At 40.2% G+C, this 22,529-nt stretch overlaps 1 protein-coding gene across 1 annotated transcript in view; it reads right to left on the bottom strand.

Annotated features, from left to right (window-relative positions):
* The window catches only part of LOC309692381 (copine-8), a 103,587-nt gene that overhangs the window by 12,492 nt on the left and 68,566 nt on the right, over window positions 1-22,529 (bottom strand). The window contains exons 10-16 of the mRNA XM_082510799.1: window positions 21,309-21,350; window positions 18,374-18,449; window positions 14,596-14,649; window positions 14,419-14,480; window positions 2,525-2,571; window positions 1,599-1,780; window positions 24-151 (exon numbers count right to left, since the gene is read on the bottom strand). Of these exons, the coding sequence (XP_082366925.1) occupies window positions 24-151; window positions 1,599-1,780; window positions 2,525-2,571; window positions 14,419-14,480; window positions 14,596-14,649; window positions 18,374-18,449; window positions 21,309-21,350 (591 nt within the window). The remainder of the gene's footprint in view (window positions 1-23; window positions 152-1,598; window positions 1,781-2,524; window positions 2,572-14,418; window positions 14,481-14,595; window positions 14,650-18,373; window positions 18,450-21,308; window positions 21,351-22,529) is intronic.

The following is a 22,529-nucleotide window of genomic DNA, read 5'->3' on the forward strand; positions in this document are numbered from 1 at the left end:
AATCACTGGTGTACGTGTGTTACCTGGCCACATGGTTGATAACAGGAGAGAAGTTAGTGGGGCCGTAAAGCTGAACCGACTTAAGACTCTGGTAGTAGGCTTCCATTACACCATCAATCCCTGCACAATATGGGTTCTGAGGGTTCCCGTTCTGCAGAGGAAAGAAGAAGAGGGGATTACCTTCCATGATTGATTTGAGATGCATTCAGCAGGGCCACAGGAAGAGGGAAAGCAAGTGAATCATTTATGTACTCTCTCACTGGATGTTTGGGGAAATCCCATCCGTTTGGCAACAACAACCATGCCACAAGTAATTAAAATCACCTTTCTTCCTCATTCTGATGCTCACTTTGAACTTCAACAGGCTGCTTATTAGGGATGGGTATCGTTTAGGTTTTATCAGTGCAGCTGAATCTTGCATCTTTTTGAAAGAGCGTAAACACAAAACATTATTTTATTTTATAAGCTGGAATATGCAGAAAATAGGTTTAAATGTTAAACAAATTTCTTCACGTCAGAGACAGTTTCATATAATAAATTTTTGCTTGATGCATAAAGTTAAAAGATTACAAGTTTTTAAAAGAGACCTTTTTCTTTTGATTAAATTTTATATGACGGATTATGCATAAAAATAGAATTCGGCTGAAAGGTCTATTGCTTTACTCAGGTTGTGTATCATGTTTTTAAAAAGTAACTAAGTAAGAAAGTAACTAATTACTTTGAAAATAAGTAATCAGTAAAGTAACAGGATTACTTTCTTGGAGAAGTAATCAGTAATTGGTAACCAATTACTTTTTTCAAGTAACTTGACCAGCACTGGTCAGGACAGTTTATCCAGTTTATATCGAGGAACCTTTAAGACAGCAGGATTTACTCTGAGACTGCTGGTTGCAACAACTTTCATTGTCAACAACACCATATATACATGTTTGATATTGCTTTTGACATTTTGGCTGGTTGTATGAAAAACATTAGAACGGATGGTTCAAAGGTCACAGTAAATAAATGCAACCATCAAAGGCTAGAATGACCCTCGAGTTATTCAAATGTAAAGCATAACTCACAACTTTTCCGTGTGACTGGGAACATTTGAGACTCTCGTAAATGAAGACATTTTTTTGTGTTTTTGTTGACAGGAGCTGCATTAAATTCCACAATGTAAAAGAACTGACATTAAAACCTGAGCCTGTCAATTAGCTGGAAAACTCCTCAACTGCTGTGTTACAAATATGCAAATCTCCATAGTACCCGTCAAGCGTGTGAATACGTAACACACCACTAAGCAGAAAATGGACCCGGAGATTAAAGAGCATCCACGGTTGTTTACCAGTACAGTGTTGTCGACCACGTTAGAATAATGCAGGCAAGCCACGAATCTACCTTTCAGCTTTGTGAAGTGAAAACAGTTCAGTGTGAATACAAATGAATAGAATAAATTTAAAAGTGTTTATGTAATTGTTTTAGGGAAATAGTAATTTTCCTCTCGTTCCCTCTCTTGCGCTCTCCAACACTAATCATAGGTCACCTATTATAAATGACTCTCCATTGACTGCAAATGGCTGCTAATTGCAGGGTACAAGTCTCAGTCCTGTACTTACCAAAGCAAACTCATGGGACACCCGTCCATCGGGTGGCAGTTTGGCTCCAAAGCCAAGTGCAGGGAACATCTTATCACTGTCGTAGTCCTGAATTATCTCTCCGACTGCCTTCAGAGCCATGGCGTAGGCATTCAACTGGTAGGGGCTCATGTAGTGGAGTGAGGTGGGCTGGGCTGGGTTACCTGTTGTGGACAGAGACAGAATCTTCAAAATCACAAGTAAGTTAAGTCCAAATTCGGAGATTTCCTTCCAGCAAGCACATAAAACAGACCGGGCCATCATGGATTGTCAGAAGCTGCAGGAACCATGATCACTGCTAGAATAGCTGCCTGAAGTTGTAAATGTTGTTTTACCACTTCTTGATTTTTCGCACATCTTTGTCACAGAGAGCTCGTCCAAAAGTAACCATCCAATAAATCTCTAGTGGTTCATGATGTGTAAATTTGTAGAAAAACACTTGAGTCATGATAGCTTCAGCGATGGAGTTAAATTAGCTGCTAATTACCTTACAGCGGCGAGAATGTGTTGCTTATTTTTTTTGTTTTATCTATCCGTATGCGACTTTTTATATCGCTACGTGGGTTGTTTTTAATAAACTGCGGTGGCTATTGAGGGTTTTGTAATTGGCTGACAAGATCAAGCGCACCTCAGCCTCTAACACATTTATTACAACTACAGTTGAAGAGTTTTTATTTCATTTAATAGGACAGGCTGAACAGCCTCAATCGTCCACCTACTACTGAGCTCAAGGGTAGATTGATAACACAGCCCTTTAATCACGGCCATCATAGCACGTTACCGCCAGGTGTGATGGAGAGGGCTATTAGGAAACACTTGATTCTCCCATCTGCATATATTTGAATAAATGCTCTCCAGGCATTCAGGGCACTCTGTGTGTCTAAATGTGTGTTTATGAGAAGACTCACCATTGGAAGCTGTGAAGTCGATGGCCACGGTGAAGTTAATCTGGGTCCTTGTAAGACAAAAACACAGAGATAGAGATGGTTTAAAAACGTCTGACCAGATTATGGCACTGGATCACCAGAGCTCCCATAATTCAGAGGCTTCGAATTCCCTCATACTGGCACTCAAGCAAGTAGCTGTGATATTTCAGTGAACGGTCGGAAAGCTGCGGATGACCAAAAAACATTAGGATTCATGCTTTAGAGATCATGAATGTCGCTGGATTAGTCTTGCGAACAACTGGGAAGTTGTTATCTAAGAGAATGCGGAAGCAGTGAAGATGGAGGAAGACTGAACAAGACCAGGAAAAATAACACACCACGGCACCCGGGATGAGAAAGTGGCACATCTCGCTTCATCAAAAATATTTTTAACTTGTGAACCTGCAGGAACAGGATGTGGTTAAGAGCTCTGTAGGCCCACTACAGGTTTTTTCAACAGCAATCCTCACCTCGCTGCCGCACACACAAACACAAAAGCCTCTTTGTCTACCTTACACACGTCTTAAACACCCAGCAGCTCATCATCTTTGGCGCTGCGCAGGGGGGTGCAGAAGAAGAGTGAGCGAGCGACGAAAAGTTCATGACACATTTAATGATCAGCCCACACGGCAGGGGGGCTCTGACATGTGTACAAACAAATTCTATTAGTGAAAAATTACCAAAGTTTTTCCACTTTGGGCTTAAAAACTACATGGAAAAGCAAGTTCGCTCTGATTTTTCTATGAAGGGAAAAAGATCAGTCGCTGCCAGTCAGCTTTTATTAATTAGACTGTGTAGGTGGAGCTGATTGAAATCATAGCGTCTTTGTGTGCTGTGATATATGTCGTTATACTTTCTAATGCTTAGTGTCACCCTGCTAGCACGAAAGATCGAAATGATGGTAAATCCGTCATTTGTTTACCTGCTTCATACTTCTTTGCTGTGAGCCTATCATGATGACTTTAACTCTGTTTTTCAAGAAGCATTCAACTTTTTAAGGACTGTTTCTTACTGTATACATGAATCCCCAATATTAGCTTATCACAGATATATCAGTACAAAATGTACAAATTGTCTAACATAAAGATTTACAGAATGAAATCAATATTTGGAGCAATGTAGAAACTATGTATTAAAATAGTCCAGCAAAGTAGCTGCAAATCACTTGTAGCTGAGTAGTATAACAAGATGAGGTGGTTTACTCAAGTGCCTTCACTGTATATTGATAACTAGTTTTTGACCTGTTATATTTATACTATATTTAACCAAAATTAGTAGCAATATCAAGGAAAAAGTGCCTTTTTTCTGATGCAAGTACAGGAGGGCCTTGCCTCCTAAAGGCAAAGCACCAGACCACCAGCTTAAATTATGTTTTCTCTCTTTACTGCTCACCTTATTTCACTCTGCGTCATAAAAATCTGACAGAGGAAGTCAAATTTTGTCCCAGTAAACAGGCAACCGGTAATAATAAATAACAAAAAGGGAATGGCAGAAAAGGAGGAATGCAATTCCCAGTTTAACACATCTCGGTGAAACATTAGTGCAAGAAAACAGCAATGCCATTGTTGCATCAGATGAGTCAGAACTATGATGTGCAATTTTAAAGCTGCCAAGAAAATAACAAACAAAAGCAGGGACAACATCAGAAGCTCCAAAATGGGGAATATTGGCTGAGTCCTTTTCAGAAGTGAGTTGCAATTGTTGAGTCACTCTCATTGATTAGCATTATCAAACCTCCACAGTTTGACTGGGAATATTTTGGGCTGCAAAATCTACAGTTAATAGCAGGATACGAATGACGTCAGAGTTTCTGAGATTTAAGCGGAAATTGTGCTTCATGCTCAGCATCTATTAACCAGACACAAATCCGAGCAAGACTACGGTTTAACTGGCTTTTGATGATATTTCTGGATTGCAGTCTAAAGGTATAAATCTAAATGTGAAGACATGAAGGTTGTTAGGCAACATGCTGGTTTCCATGGTATATTTCTTGGTCTAGACTTACATTCTGTCTGTCTGTCAGTCGACACATAAATAGTTTTAAACACACACACTTCATTAATAGTCCCTTTTTCTTTATGCCAAAAATCAGCAAACAGCAACTGCAATAAATAAATGATATAACTAGTAGAATATTTCCAACTGCAGTTATCAGCCATTTTTGCACTGAAGGCAAGCAAATGGAGATGTGCAGCAGAGCACTGCTGCAGAACAGGTTGAAAAACAAGATTTTCTGGCAGTCGTGATAAGGGATTTTCACAGGCAGTGGTCTTCACCACAACATCACATCTCTGAGTTTCAGTACAGGGAGAAGAGCTGTGAGCTTAGCTTGTCTTATAAACTAAACCTTATCATTCACACTTCCCTGAACCTTTTCAAGGCTGTTAGCAGCTTTATCAAGTCATTATTTATTTATTTTTATTGGGCAGTCTACATGCCCACCTCTTGTCAGATTCCCCCAAAACTTCAGCAGACGTCTTACTTTTGGGTTTACTTGCTAAAGCATGACTCTAAATAACTGAAAACAGAACAAAGATCCCCTATTATATTCAGGGATAGTGCTTTGTTGTTGTTGTTTTTGTCTCAGTCAATGCATTATTTAATATTAATGACATGTACACAGCTACGCACAGCAGATGGACAGTACAGTATGAACAAATACACCTGACAAACATCTGGGAATATTCATTCAGCAGTATTGGCACAGCAGTGGGTTGTGGGTCTTACCCATCCACAGTAGAAAAAAATATAAAAATAAGATACAATGTATTGTTTTAAAATAAAGGAATTTTCCATATTCAAGTCTTAAGCATGTTTTTTTTGTAGTGACTGAAAATTACAAAAACATTTTCTGTTTTTTCAATGTATAGTTTTGTTTAATTTTTAATGTAACAGGTCAAATCACTAAAACCCTTTGTTTATCATCCTGTGACAACATGTAGCAAACTTTCGAGGACCCCAACAATGTGTTTCTCGCAACGGTTTCTTCTTTCGACGCGATGTTCTGTTAGAGTTCAACAAGTAATAACTACGGCTATAAGATATGTAGTATGTCAGCAGCATTCGGGGTAAAGGAGGAATGCCTCTTGTACTGTATATATACAACATTATACAGTACATAACACACACACCAACTCCAAACAATAATAATTTAGAACCTTTAAGGGCGAAAACACAGTCCTGCCAAGGGTGTCAAACTATGTCCTTGATCCACTCATGGTAGCAACACGGCAGGAAATACAGGAGTGTGGTTGCAAAGGCTGAGATGGATTTAGAAGTCTGACACTAGCAAACAAAAGTGAAACAATACTGAGATGTACGCAGTAATGCATGCTTACTCATTGCAGATTCAGCACAGACTGCAGCCAGCAGCTCTGCAAACCACGCTTAAATTCTGGCAGCTACGAGGCTAAAAGCCACCAACGCTCATTAGCGTTTCTTTTTAAAACCCAGAAAAACTTACAAAGTTGAGGAAAGTCATACAGTTACTGGAACTTTTTTTATCTAAAAGTGAGAATGTTCCAACATTTTAAAAAAATGTCCACAGAAAGACTACTTTCCTGTAATACCCAAATGCCAGTGGGAACCATGTATGCATGAGTGCACTGAGTGGCCTAAAAACAGCATCAGAGGTTGTGTGATGTGACTTCTCCTGATGATATGCAAACAGATGTTGCTGGTTGGACAGTATCCATCTGGCTAGAGGAGAGGAAAAGAGGTAAAGCGAGTGAGACGAGAACAGAGATAAACAACCCATACTTGCATTAAATCTGTTAAATTAGCCAAACACAGCTATTGGCAAGCACATTGGACTTGTTCATCTGCAAGGTGCATCGCCCAAAAGTCAAATGTTGGCATCCCTTTCAAGGGTTTTTAATACCAATCTTTGTCTTGATGTCTGCTCCTCTACCTAATGATAACCTCTCAAGCAGAGCCCCCTCCTGCTTCTATTCTGGTTTCAATGCGCAACTCACAAACCAAAACAAGGGGAAACAATATCTGTCACTATGAGTGACAGGGCTGCTTTCAAAGACACAACTCAAAATGAAAGATACAGCCAACAATTCATCATTTTATCTTTGCGGTCACAAAGAGAGGCCTCTTTGTTGAAATTCATGGGTGGCACTAATGCTTTATCAAAAGGATGAGGGAAAGACTGAGAGCAGCAGTGCTCTGGAGTGAGATGAAGCTTTCCCTCCCCAAAAAGAAAATCAGTCATTTATGCTAATGTTGCCAGCAGATCAAGTTCCTAATTAGGTCCAAATGAACAATTAGCTGATTGGGATGAAGCTGCAAAAAAAGAGCTATCAATCAGAAGATGAGAGCAGTGGGAAGAGAGACGGAGGGAGGACTGAGGCGAGATACGGGAAAACCAGATGAAGAAATTCCTTTGTAGCCAGTCGATCCAGCCCGAGACACAGAAAGGATTTCTAGGAAATGTGTGAGAAACTAAATAGCTGTGTGTCCTGCGCTTGCACACATGGGTGTGTTTACATTTTTAGGTTTGAGTGTGCATGCTTGAGTGTGTGTCTGTCCACAAAGACCTGGTCTGCCCATTATGCAACTGGAGTAAGTGCAACTGGACCATTACAGTCCATTTAGGTTTCAAACAGTGAGACAGCACTTGGCACTTAATTTAGTCACACAAGCGTGTAAGAGCATCCAGCTCACGCTCCCAAAGCACTGCCAAGTTTCAAAGTGCTCTCTGACTTGCGGTGCTGCTGGGAACACGGTCTTGTTTGTAGGGAGACTTGATGATGCGATTTCTCCATTAGCAGTTTAGCGACAGAGCAAGTAAACATGCGGTATGTGCGTCTAATATGGATCTCGTCCGCCCAGCATTCAAATATGACTAAACTGTCTCCCGTTACACAAATATGAGAAATACAGGGATTATACTTACTACTTCTGAATAATAATTTCCACATGCGACTGTAACCAGAACTCAGTTGTGCATATAGATTGTACAGAAGAATTCACTGGCTAAGTGTTGTGGGCACAAACAGTCTTCAAATGCATTAAAAAGTTCAATTCCACGTGCTGGCTTCTATCAAGGGTTTGGAATTGTACCAATTCTATCACTTCAGCAAGGTCATGTTGTTGAAGCACTTTATATTATAAGGTAAAAATCAGACAATAATATGCTCCCTATGAGCAAGCCCTTGCAACAGCAGGAAGGAAAAAACAATAAAAAACATGGTAGTCTGGTGCATTTTAACACTAAGAGACCTTTGGCTTGTGCTGCGATCGGTTGACAATAACCAAAGGTTAAATGCAGAGTGGAGTTGTCTTCTGGGGTGGAGAATGCATATGTATGAACCAAAAAAGCCACAAGCTTTCTTAAAGCAATTAAACTGTACTTTTAAATTTAATGCATACACCAATAAACTCAGCTGCCTCTCAGACAGACAGACTGGAAATCCACTGCTTTGCACTGCAGCTGGCACTCTTTCTTCTGCTCTGCTTGGTACATGAATTACTGCATGGAGCAGGTTCTGGGTAGTGTGACCCCCAAAAGCTTGCGGTGGATCTCTGGAGCAGAAGACAGTGCCAGCTGCACAGCTGCAGTCCAAGATGTGAAGAGTTGAAGTCCCTCTGGCTGCGGGACAAGATCGTCTCTGCATTAGCACCTCAATAAAACCAAGGACAATAGATCTATTTTCAGATCCAAGCCAGCCGGTGTGGAAACAGGTTATTGTAAGGGGTGGAGCCACCTGGTTAGCAGCAACTGAACTTTCAAAATAAGAGTGTGAGGATCAGAGGCAAGAGGATTCTCTTTAATGCAGAGAAAAAAAATAAACAATATCGAGAAAGACTTGTCAAATATAATGAGGCATCTGTTAGAATCTGTTTGTTAATGCATCACAATTTGTGTGAAAACTAATTGTGCAAATAATATTCCACAAACTGCCAAAAACAAATGTCTAAACTGGTCAGATTTTGCAGCATTCAGTCAGTATAGCGTATTATAGCCAGCTAATTAAAAAGTTAATGAATAAACATTATAATGAAAAAAAAAACAACTAATTTTACTGCAAAAACAGTTAGCAAAATCCCCCTGGGTAGTCCCGGATGGAGGGAAAGGATCCATGACAGGACCCTTTTTCCATGGCAAAGAAGTTTCAGCTCGTATGATAACAAAGCTACCTAGCACACACTGAACTTGGGGAAATGATGCAAACAAGAGCATGTAAAAATAAAAAAGAAGGTGAATCTAGAAAAGAGAAGAAGGAAGTTTGGGATAAAGACTAGCAGCCCATTCACAAGGAAAGGGAGAAATGAAAGCCTGATTGGCTAGAGGCTGTCAGAGAGCGTATGGGATACATGAGAGCTTGTGATTGGCTATACATTGCCAAAAGCCAGAAAATAAAAAGGAAATAAGGTGCTATGATTGGCTCAGTGCCTTAACAGGCTAGACGGAGAGGTATGAGAGCATGTAACTGGGGAAATGTGAAGGCCTAAAATTGGACGTGGAGAGCTTTGAAAGACTGAGATTGACTAAAAGATTATTGAAAGTCAAAAACAGGGAAACGAGAGTCTGTGATTTGCTCAGGGCCATTGAAGACTAGATGGTGAAATCTGAGAGATGCGAAGATCTGACATTGGAGAGTGAGAGGTACGAGAGACTTGGTATAGGAAGTTATTAGAGCCTGAGATTGGCTAGAAGCTAAGAGCACCTCAGGGTCCTTAAGGCTTGAGGTACAGAGAGGATGACATCAGAATTAAGTCTGATATGTAAAGCATGAGAATCAAATGACCATGGCCCAGTGGCTAAGAGAGGAGGATGAAAAAGAGAGGTCTGAATAATGCCGAGGGATTAGACGGCACATGAGCAGTCCAATTCTGAATAAATTTAGACACAGAGGGATTGACGTAAAACTGAGAGGAGGCAGAGTCTAAAATGTATCCAACTTCAGAACGTTTAACAAGAAAACATGAAAAGAAAAAGGAAGAGCACTTACTTAAGGCTCTTTTGGCTTTGGCATGAATCAGAAATTAACAGCAGAATTGGGTAAAATCAGATGTGGAAATGCCAAACTGAGGACTGAAACAAGAAGCACTCAGAGAGCACAAACCACCCCCAGCTCACTCTTGTTATTCCTAAGGGAATATCACTACATTTTCTAAAAATCCCTTTTCTTTCTTTGTGCTTTTTAAATGTAGTTTTGTAGTGCAGTAAAAACAAGTAGACTTTTGTTGTTTGCACATAAATAAATAAATCTAAACCTGCCATCATGTAATATCTTGCAGACTGCAGAAGACTAAAAGAAACCAGACCTGAAAATAGAGAGGTGGCTAACGGGAATGGACTGGCACAACAAAACAAGGATTCTGCACTTGGCTGAGATGTGTGTTAGTATGCACTGTGACTGGCTAATTTTATTATCTTGATGGCATTTTATGTGTTATTATTATAAGAGAAGCTTATTAGAGTAAAAGAATGATGTGCCTCTAATCGGGGCTATTGATGCTCCGAAGAAACAGATCAAAAATCAACTCGGGCCAGTTGAGTTTCAATTTATCGGCTTTTCCCAGAAGCTGCGTCTCTCATTCTGTAAATTGTGACAGACAAAAACCTCTCTAATAACACCAACACAAAAAAATCCCTTAAGACTAAAATGGCTAAAAGTCCATTTTATTTACAAGAACATTTTGATTCTTTCTTTCCCCACACAGCTTGGTTTCCTGTCTGCGAATGGGCCCGGGGGGAACTCTCAGGCAACAAGGCATACGAAAGAAGCCGTAATTCAAATGAAAGCAAAAGCTACCATTTAATAACTGTGAATATGTTTGTTGTAGAAACTAAGAAATTGACACTGACAGCTATTTCATTGTGAAGTTTAAATGGGGGGAGCTGCTAGAGGGGTTGAAGACAAAAAAAATGTGAAAAGCAGGCACCACAGAGGATCTGAATGGCCAAATGTTTATGGTTGGGATTATTTCATTAGAAGGTCATCCAATCACAATACAATCAGAGAGGATTCATACCAGTCAAACATGTATTCATGCAGCATAACAATGAACTTAAACATGCATCCAGTCTTAAAGTAGTCTCGCGACGAGAACAAAAATGAGGTCTTGCAACATTCCAGTATTTTCCCAAGTTAGTAGTAAAAGAAGACTTTTTAGCAGATAAATACCCAACCACCACCAGCTAGTCCGTCTGCTATTTACTGCAGCACCAGACAGGCAGCTTCCCAGATGAATGTGCCTGATCCCATCTGCCGGTGGATCACTGACTTCCTGACGGACAGGAAGCAGCATGTGAGGCTGGGAAAGAATGTCTCGGACTCCCGGACCATCAGCACCGGCTCCCCTCAGGGCTGTGTTCTTTCTCCCCTGCTCTTCTCCCTGTATACTAACTGCTGCACCTCCACCCACCAGTCTGTCAAGCTAATCAAGTTTGCAGATGACACCACCGTTATTGGACTCATCTCGGACGGGGATGAGTCTGCCTACAGGAGGGAGGTTGAACGTCTGGTGTCCTGGTGCAGCCACAACAACCTGGTGCTGAATGCCCAGAAGACAGTGGAGATTATTGTGGACTTCAGGAAGCACACAGCCCCACTCCCCCCCATCATCCTGACTGACACCCCCATCACCTCTGTGGACTCATTCCGCTTCCTGGGTACCACCATCACCCAGGACCTGAAGTGGGAGCCCACCATCACCTCCGTCATTAAGAAAGCCCAGCAGAGGATGTACTTCCTGAAGCAGCTGAAGAAATTCAACCTGCCAACACGGACGATGATGCAATTCTACACCGCAATCATTGAGTCCATCCTCACCTCCTCCATCACCGTGTGGTACGCTGGAGCCACTATCAGGGACAAACAGAGACTGCAGCGTGTTGTGCGCTCTGCTGAGAAGGTGATTGGCTGCAGACTCCCATCTCTGCAGGACCTGTACACCTCCAGGACACTGGGGCGTGCAGCTCGGATCTCAGCTGACCCTTCTCACCCTGGACACAGTCTGTTTGACCTGCTCCCCTCAGGCAGGAGGCTCCGGTCCATTTGCACCAGAACCTCTCGCCATAAGAACAGTTTCTTCCCCTCTGCTGTTGGACACATGAACAATAACCGTATGACTGTTCCCACCACTAACACATGACCCTACGCTGTGTTCACTGCATCATTCCATGTTTGGCACTGATCACCACCTGCACTCATGTATATATCATGTATATATCTATCTATCTACTTAGCACTTTTAATTCTTATTCTCATTTTTATTTTCATGTCTATTTAAGCTTAATTTATAACAGTATGTTTGCACTGAAGCACCGCAGCAATTTCCTAATGTTGTAAACCCGCTCAACATTTGGCAATAAAACCCTTTCTGATTCTGATTCAGTGAGTTCAGTGTTACTTTAACTGATGGCGTGAGAATAGTGAGAGTGAACTAAAGCAGCTAAGTTTTATTGTCAGAAAACAAAAACAAATCGATAAAGGAGGGAATGAAAAATACAGTGATGATGCTTTTAAATATGCAACTGTAGAAATGTCATCTATTGTTACCCTTGAGTGTGGCTGCTTTAAAGTAAGCTAAATGTGTCCCTTAGGGAAAACGTTTCTCTTTGGACATTGGCTGCTTTTTTGTGCTAATTGTCCATCTAGTCTTTGTGCCTGACCATTTTTTCCCCTTTGTTAAGTCGCTTTACACTTATGAATCGCTCAGTAGTAGCTCAAGGCACAAACCAGTGTTTTGTCCACTAATTTACAATTAGTTTGGAGTCGTAGCAAAGAACCCATTTTAAATTCAAAAAGTTTTAAGAAACTGGACAAGGAAGACGTGACAGTTCTAAAAAAAAAAAAAACTACATACAACAGATGGTTAATATCTTAAATTTATGCCCTTAAGAAATAGGAAAGAAATCCACCAAGTCAACTGATCCATCTACTGTTCACCGAGGCCTCATTGGCAATGATCTCGGTGGAAGAGTAACTGTCAGGAAGCATTTTTTGGGAAAGAAAACAAGTAAGCCATCAGACAGTCATCTGGTAAACATAGTGAAGGCTATGTCAAGGTTTGGGGATTTTACGAGGATTGATGGAATTATAAACAGGAAAGTACCATCAGATTTTGATCCACCATACAATACCATCTTGGAAGCTTCTGATTGGAAACAACTTCATTTTTCAGCATCACAATGATCCCAAACACACTACCAATGCAATCAAAGCATACCTGGATAGAAGAACACACAGTGGAACACTATCAGTCATGGACTGGCCTCCCCAGAGCCCAGACCGCAACATTGTTGAAGCAGTGTGGGATCACGTTGACAGAGAACAGAACAAAGTAGCCAGTTTTCCTGTACTTCAAGCATCCAAGGAGCTGAAGACCAAGCTCCTGGCTTTTATTGTGATAGCAATGTCCCCCAAAACAATAGTAAACTTCCTTTATATTCAGTATTTGGCCCATACAGATTACATTACCCTACGTTTGCTTCTCTCCCACTCCCTTATGCTCACATGTACTATATTTTAATACACTTGAGTTCCCAATAAAAGTGCTCTCATTTCCATATTTTTCTGTTTCTGCTGTCAGATGAAATGACCATGAAGCAGTGACACAAACACAGCCATTAGGACTAATATAAGCCAGCTGTCACTTTGAAGCCCTTTTTCAACCCTTTTTGCTACTCTGCTCAGCTAAAATACTAATGTTATAACAGCGATGACGTCTGAGAAAGATATCACCATTCACTAAGTTTAGGCAAATGCCTCTGCTATATTTATATGTAAAATGATCCTTCTACAAATGGTAGGGACAAAATGTCTTAAGCTTTCTGTTAGCAGCTGACGGCTCGTGGAGGGCAAAAGAGGCAGAAAAGAGGTGCTGCAGTAAAAGTTTTACATTTTTGAACATTAAAGTCTAATTGGGCTACTTTAACCTCCTAGGACCTGCCGTCTACATATGTGGACATCACATTTTGGGTTATTTAGACCAAAATACTCAATTTTGCTCTACATGGGCCTGATATCCACTTATGAGGACATTATACTGCTACTGTTCTTTCAAAATTTTAAATGAATATCCTCATATGTGGCTCTCATTTTTCCTAAAAACAAAAATAAGGTAAAAAAAAAAAATCTGGTAATTCTTTGTTTTTACATTCATCGGGCCCCAATATGCCCAAATATCAAAGAGAAATTAAAAATGCATGTCGTGGAAGAGTTTGGGTCTTAGGAGGTTAAACTTTGATTAAAGATTTCTGAAGTTTTAATGAGAATGAAGATTTTAATGTAATCAGGGTTTTTGGGGAGTTGCTACTAGTTGTACTGTAGTTGAAAAATTACATTTTAGTTTTGTGCAGAAGAGAAAAAATCTATTTGTGTCCCCTCCTGAATTCCAAAGGCAGCAGGAAAAGAGGAATACTCGCAACTTTGCAGACACACACACACACCTTTCTCCACGTTGACAGTGAATCTAATGTCTGTGTCTAATGTCCTCTTGTCTGTGAGTCTAATGAAAGCAGAGTGTGTGGGCGAGCATTTCCACCACGCCTGGGTGCACGCGGTCAACCCTCCTGAGCAACATACATACACAAGCACATGCACAGAGACACACAAACGAGCACACACGATGGCACGAGGCTCGGGCAAGTGCCAAAACACAATACAAGATTACACACAAGGACAGTCTCTCCCTCTCCACCTTTCACTTTCTTCCTCTCACATGCAAATGCACTTTTTTTCCATCTGATTCACTCACACTGAGGGATCATTATCTTTGGCACATTGCAGACACTGAGCAGTGATGGGGCCGTTATCCAAGCAGCGACGAGCACACCCAGCATGTCAATCCTCATTAAAAGACTGCAACCCCCGACTCTCAGCGTGGGCTCGGTGATTGCATAGTCATTGACCTACCCTCCTTTGATGTAGTCCAGGAAGGTGACTTCAGTGTCCACCAGGAATGACAGGAGGGTTACCTGTAGGTGATAACACCTCAGTCAGCCCAAGCACTGTCGATGATGTAACAAAGTTATTCTGTCTGACACAATAAGAGTGCCATATTTCAAATCTAGTTCAGAAATCATTCCTTACTGTTCCAGAGTTGAGGTATTTTTTCTTCTTTCCTTTCTTCTTTGGATTTACCACCTAAAGAAAGAGCACATTTTCTCCATTAAATTCAAATATACTTTGTAAATCCATCCCTTAATTTGAGTGTCGTTTATAAGTTTAGAAATGGTAACGTGTTTTAAGTACTTTTGCTTTTTTAAAAAAAAAACAACAACACAAAGTTGTCATATTGTCTAGTGCCAGACTGATATAGGATTTTTTAGATAGATAACGATATTTGGCGATTTAGGCGTCAGTTTTGGATGAGCAGGCGACTAAATGCCACATAGCTGAGAGGAGCCGGCCCTTTGCCGCATGTCTTTCCTTCCACTTTCCTGTCAATCTTCACTGTATCTGAGTAATAAAGCCACGTCCCATTTATATTCAACAGTGTTTTAGCAGATAAAGGTGAAAGGCTTAAACGTGAATTGAGCTGCGGTTCGGGGAAGGCCTCAAAGGGGACTGGCAGATCCCCATGTACTACATAGAAGTGAAGAAGTTAAAGAATTGAAAAGGGGAGAGAGGGAGGGTGGGGCACGTAAACGAGAATAAACAGCTTGTAGGACTGGGGGAACCTGTATAGATGAGAACCACATCTCAACACTTTTCAGCATAATTTATTACTGGTTGCTGGATCCGACACACGGCTGCAGTTTTTCAGCCGCCACACACAAACACCAATAACAACAACAGGAACCAATTCATCTGTTTTAAGCTGGCGAGGCAGCACACCGCGCCCCCCCGCCACAGATATCAATAGATCAGCAAACAGCTAATATCATCCCACTACTAAATCAGTCAAGCTTTAATGGTTACACCTTGTAAGCAAACAGTAGCAGATACAGAGCAATGTTAACATTACTTAAAAATAATGTTTCCAGCCCTCTGATAAAAGTAGGCATAATAACTTCTCGCCAACTCCTGGTGGAATTATCCGGCTCTTCAGTTGCTAAATCTGGTAAGAGCTCCATTATACTCAGCAGCTATTTTTTAAATATTATTTTTAACTTCATCTGTGCACCATCTCCTCCTGTGAAAGTAACATGCAATGGACATTTAGAGCTTCTTCTCCAAAAATAATTTAGTGTCACAGCCAAAAATACTGTTAAACTATCTCAACAGAGTTTTGGGAAATAAAGGAGCTGATAATTCTCTTTTGGTGCATTCCTACAAAGCTTCCTCAAATATGACTGCTCATAAAAATACTCAATAGTCTACTGCATGTGACTTACACAAAGGTCAAGGGAGATGTCTTCACTTTATATGCAAACATAACAACATCCTTCAGTGTAATACCAATTAGATTCTGTAAAATTAAAGCATGCTTGGCCCTAAATGCTTCAGTTTGTGGGGATAATATGTGATAGCTGAGGTGGCTTTGCAGTATACTTCATATCCCCTTCATCGGTCCTCAGATACTTCCTTCCCTAAACCAGCAGCTACCATGCTAGGACCATTCAGAGACTTGTGTGATGAGGGGACCAGACACAACCTCCTTTTGAATGCCAAACAGTGGATATTAAATCTGAGCTTTATGGTCTAATTTAGCTGTGCCAAGGTTAAACAGGAAGACAGAAGGCCTCGGGGAAACAACATACAAATGTGTGGATTTATGCATTTCTCCTTGGTTCACTTTGGACTGGCACCCGCAAGGACGCATTTGGCTCTGGAGGTGAATTGAAATGTGATTGTGACACAAATACACACAGAGACACACAAACAAAATGCATTTAACACTGCAAAGTCTTTGTCTCGCTTGCTGCAAGTCGAGGATTAAGCAGTACCACGAAAAAGGCCAGAAATCCCAAAATGACTTGTGTGTGTGTGTGTGTGCGCGCACATCTGAGGACTATTAGGCAAACAGCAGCTGTTTAAAATGAGACTCCCCTGTGTGCGTTCTTCTCTGTGTGGTGCCCTGTTAATCAAGAAATGTTGACTCTTCCTGGGAGAAGACAAGCCAGCGATCCATCATAACTGTCAGAGATTGTGTGTCTGTGTGTGTGTCACAGACAGCCAGGCAGAATGGAAAGGAGTTTCGGCTTAGTTTTGGTTCACTCTGCCAGGAGAAATTATTATTTTATTATTATTATTTACACTTTTCAAATTTTTCAAGCAAGTAATTTCCCCAATTATTTCTCCACATAATATATGTGGCCATATGGTTCAGTACTTTTTATGTGTACCAAACAATCTCAATCCTCCTATTTTATTGCAAAGATATTTTTCGATATTTGCTGTTGAATTGCCTCTCAGTATTACTCAGGATGAAAGGCTGCAGTTGTAACAGAAACTTTTGTGTTTGGCAGCATCCAACAGTAAATTATGGTCAGAGGTTACCTTGTTTAGGTGTAGGCTATTAGCTTTATGACTACAGGATGAACTTTGATATGTGTTTAAAAAGAAAAGGCTTTTAACAGTGGGTTTATAAAGCACGTAAGTTAATGTAAACTGTAAAACTCACTAGAAGATTCAGCTCCTGGTCTACTCTCTTTCTGCTCTTTCTTGAATTTTACACTAGCTTTGTAACTGACTATATATCATAAATGTCAGTAACATTTGCAGTTCCTAATCCTTCATATTGTGTATGCAGTAAAATGAAGATTGCCCTTACAGTTAGACAAACAGAAATTCAATGCTTATTGTTTTGATCTGCTATTAGTTCTTAACGCCTCAAGTCAAAGCGCCTTGTTTTTACTTACTTACTTACTTACTTTTAAAGGCATTTGCTCTATTATAATTGAACCAACCAACAAAACTTGCATTTTCATCTTTGGTGAGTGAAATTTTGCTTTTTTATTTGAATGTTTGCACTAATTAAACAGTATCTGTGCACCTTGCTAACCATGATAGCTAGCATTAGCTCATAAATTAGCACTTCACCCTCTCATCTCAATGTCATCATTTTTTGCAACAGCACAAATATAGTGATAGATATAATGCTGAACTTAAGGCTTCAAAATGGCGTGCGATATATACCATCTACTGCAAAGTTCATGCTATCAGCAACAACATCAACTGTATCTGTGAAAATTTGTAGCTTCAAATTACTGGCTTTATTAAAACTGGCTTAGAGTCAGTCCCTTCTTCATTTTTCCCTAACACTTACGATACAGTTTGACTTCAGTGAAAGCCAAATTCAGAAAACATAATTGTACTCTTTCAGTGTATTGACTGAGGCTGCAGTTCCTCTGGAACTGATGGGGAGTGTGTACACCTACGACTGCTTTAGTCTAACCTTACAAAATTGTCACTTAAAAGTCTGGTAACTAGATCTGCTCAAAGGAAGATTCAGCTTGTTTTAACATTCAATATCCTGTGTTTGAGACAGCTGGCATTATTACTGTGAAATCATTCATGTTCACTAGACTAAAATTTTAGCAATGGCTAAGATTATATAAATGCTTAAGCTAACATAGTGTAACTAATGTTATATCTTGTAGAACCATTAGTAGGAAACTTGGTAGAACGTTAACACTTTCTGTTCTGTACAGTTGTTTCTCTTTTTTACTGTTTACATTATTTAAAGTTCAGTGTATTTTTTGCAGTACAAAATTGAGCATTGAGAATGCTGTAAATGTCCTTGGATTGGAACTAATTACATTTTTGGTATCATGACATCACACACAGGTTAAACTTCAGCAGAAAGGTTCCAGACAAAAAAAACCCCCAAAACACACTGTAAAACCTGTACACTGGTCTCCATAGGAGCTTCAGCTTTGAATTTAAATACACTAACATTCCTATACATGCAGGAAAAACTCACCTCATAGACGTTGAACTGGCTCTGTCCTGTGGATAGTTCTCTGTAGCTGGTGCTAAATTCTCCAATAAAGTCATGACTACAAACAGAAATGAAGAAGAAAGGAGACAAGAAAGAGAGCTTGAAAAAACTTCAATCTTGTCAATTAATTTTAATGTAATTTTTCTAGTTTCTAATCCAGAGATCATTAAAAAGCCAAAAAACCTAAAAAAAAAAAAAAAAAAAAGGCAAAAGAAGTTGTCGTCTTGTGATTTAACAAGATTCCATTTTATGTTTGAAGTTTTTAAATCAACATGAAATGATAAGAATCCCAGAAAAAAAACAACATCATATACACCTCAGAGCAACAATTAGGAGGTTTGTTGTTACGGAGGATTAAAGCAGGATTAAAACACTTCATGGACAAAAATCACTGCCAGCATTTCTTCCCCACTGAAAAAGATACACCAACACACTATGGCTCAGATTAGGAGTGACACTGAATAGATTCCAAAGTACAAAGAATAGAGAAATAACTCCCTGTTAAACTACAGCTTGACAAATGTTGCTGCGTTTTCTTTCTGTCTGAATGCCAGCAGCCAGAATCCAGACTCGTCATTAAGCAGTCAATCGCTGACGATCGTGTACTCAGCTTTCTTACCTACTGAAAACATAGACTTCTGTTAATTATGTGTGACTTAGGGATTAACTGGGTGCAGGAAGCTGACATGTTGAATGTTAACGCAATCAAGACACGAAGTAATAAGGAGAGGCACTGCTGTCTGTTTATCAGTGATTGCTAGCACTGAGGTTATCAGCGCATATCAGATTAATATCTGTACAATAAGCCCTGAAAGCCTTACAGTCACACTCAGCAGTTCTGGAAAACTATCCTGAAAAATGTAAAAATGCAGAGCTTTAACAGTTATTACTTTGATCTTTTCTGTCTTGTTCCTGATCAACTGCTTGTGCAGAACACCTTATTAGATATTGATTTGTACCCCACCTTTACACCAATTAAGATAATCTGAGCCCAGTTAATCACCTTAGACGACCATATTAAAATGCTCAGCTTAACAGAAGAAATAAACAAGCTTGCAGCTTGAGAAGGAATCAAAAGCTATAGCTATTTTCTACAGTGGCCCTGAGATGCCAAACGGACTGCAACTTAAGAAAACACCAGCAATAAGAAAAATGCTGCAAAAGCAAACAAAACACAACGGAAATAGGAAAAAGCACAGGGAAGTGTTTCTGGGGAGACAATAACCCGACGGACCAGTTGCAGAAACCAAAATATGGTAGTCGTGTTTTATCATGATTCATTTATTACTGATAACGGATTTTTAGGCTAATAGTTAAGCTAACACGCTTACCTTTCATCTTTTCTTTCCTCATAAAATCGATAGATCCTCCAATTCTTTTAAGTGTCTCCCGATGCAATTCTTAGCATATTTTGGTTCCTGCAACTGGTCCGTCGGGTTATTGTCTCCCCAGAAACACTTCCCTTGTGCTTTTGGAAATCTGTTGTTTCCTATTTCCGTTGTGTTTTGTGTGCTTTTGCAGCATTTTTCTTATTGCCAGTGTTTTAAGTTGCAGTCCGTTTGGCCTCTCAGGGCCACCATCATTTTCCCCTCTCATAACAACTTTATGGAGGTGGAAATGTGTTCATAACTCATCTTAACATTAGGAACATCCAACTTAGACTGTCTGCAGTCACTCTCAGACCGACTGGCAAATGTTTGCAAATAATTAAGAACAATAATTAACAGAAAGCAAAAGATAGCAGACTGACTCCAGCTTATTGCCATTTTATCGCATTTTATCACTTTGAAAATAGCAACTGGCTGCGAGTGGCTGCAGACCTGTTGCTATTTTCAAAGCAACGATTTCAAAGGAAAAAGGATTGACGTTCACTGCAAAATGTAACAATAAATGTGGTCATCTCGTGGTCTCCAACCACTGTTGTCTCTAGTATGATTGTTGCCATGGTACAGGGTCGTGTGACCCAGTGTTTGAGTTTTAGCTTATTTTGTTATTAATTTGTGTTCTAGTTTCAGTTTAGTTTATCTAATTTCTACGATGCCTACGTTGCTGTTCTAGTCGTTTGTTTGTGGATCGTTTTGTGTCTTCTCCCCTGTTTTAAGTCTCCCTGTTTTGTGTGTCTACCTGTCATGTTTCATGTCTCTGTGGTTCTTGTTGTCAAGTTCGTGGCATGTCTGCGTCTTGTCATGTTTCCTGTTTATTTTGAAAGTCTTGTTTCCATGTTCTATGTGCTTAGTTTATGTTCATTCTTGTCAGCTGTTTCCTCATGTGTCTCTACCTCCCTGATCTCCTCATTTGTGTATTTAAGTCCTCTTTCTTCCTGTGTTCAGTGTCACGTTGTCGGTGTAACCTTCCCAGTTATGTCTCGTCGTCGTCACAGTTTTCACGGTTCTCATAGTCACAGTCATAGACTTAGTCTTCAGTGTCATAGCTTAATCACTGTTTCATAGTCTTGTACAGTAATTAGTATCATAGGTTTTCATAGTGTGTTTTCCAGTTTAGTTGTCTTCCCTGCACTCGTCTTTGCTTTTGTTTTGCCTTCTGACATCAGCTATAAAAGGCTCGGTTTTTGTTTAAAGTTCGGTCCCATCTCCTCGCCCGTGTCTGCTCTTGGGTCCACCTCACTCACACTCCACACATGACAATTGTAGCATTACACAACTACATATCCCTGAAAAAAATTCAGTCCAACAGGCCTTGAAGTTTGTACCATTTGAAAATGTTCATGTAATATAAACAGCAAAAATACATGTCTGTAAATCTGATTTTAAAAGCAATAGCAGCAGCACAGGAATGCCAGCATTTATTATTTTAGCTGTAGAGTATTTACACCTTACGTGAGCTGAGTGAAGTGAGCTTCTGGAGCCTGTAATGTAAAAGCTTACACGACAGATGACTTGTTACTATAAGTATTTACCTGCCGTCTCTGTCCCAGTCGTACACCTCGATCTTGATTGTTCTGTTAGGGGAGGAGCAGATTAGAATCAGGTTAACAAAACAACTTTTTCTGCTGGTGTGCAGCTAAATTTTATACTCCTGGAGGCATTAAAATGCTTATTTGCACCATGCAACATATTTAAAAAGTAAGACACAATGTTGCAAAATGATGAAGTACACCGAGACCAGAAGAATGCCAATTTCTTTCTTCAATGTCATGGAGCTTTTAGTGGAAGCAGATCCATTCTGCAGCTTATCTTTATTCCAACACACTGTTTGCCTGTCACTGTACACCTCATCTCCAAATACATCTATTTTCTGCATCCTATTGTAGCTTATGAGGAAGCTGGTAGAAAAATAAATAAAAACAGAACAGTCTGCAGGAGGCAGATAATGCTGCGCTATCATGCCATCAACTAATATCTGCAATATGAGGGTTATTTCTGCCTGATAAAAGGGAGTGACACATGGAGGGTGTGTGTGTTTGTGTGTGGTGGGGCATAGAACAAACAGCAAATTAAAACAGAGGAAGCAAAAAACACTCTGCTGGAGAGAATGAGTACTCATATAATCCCAGTCGATTAAGGCTGTTGTTTTCACAGTGAAAAGCAGTTTGGGAGCACGCATGCTGTACCACTTTCTAAACTTGCAGTATCTAATTGGAAATCAAAGCCAAAGCTGCACTTTTTCCATCCTTTTTATCTCCCAGTATGAGAAAGAGTGGAAATGCAAACCATCATTAATGGGCCTTAGAGCTGCTTAGTGAGACAGATGGACATTAAAGGAAAGAAAGCTGTAAAGATAAGGAGTGGGAATGGGCTGTCTGATAATGATGAGCACTCTGATGATGAGTGTGTTTCCTGGCTGGCGTAACGTTGTCTCCTGGAGAGGTACAAGTACATGCTGATCTGTCTGGCATAAATGTATTTTCATGTGTTTATATAGGCGGGTGTCTTATTAAGTCGGTGTTGTGCCACAGCTCAGCAGGAAACATCCTGTCACGGTGAGCTTTGATGATGTGATGAGAAACTGACAGCAGTTTCACAGCCTCAATGTACATGTTTGTGTGTGTGTGTGTGCTTGAGTGAGAGTGAGCAAGTGATTGCAGGCCGACCACAGCATCTATGCACAGACAGACACAGTTCCCTATTGTTTGCCAGCCTGAGCTCCCCGTTATCTATTTTCCCAGACTGTAGAAACA

This window comes from Aulonocara stuartgranti, assembly GCF_965226115.1.
Source record: "Aulonocara stuartgranti genome assembly, chromosome: 17".
NCBI lineage: Eukaryota > Metazoa > Chordata > Actinopteri > Cichliformes > Cichlidae > Aulonocara > Aulonocara stuartgranti.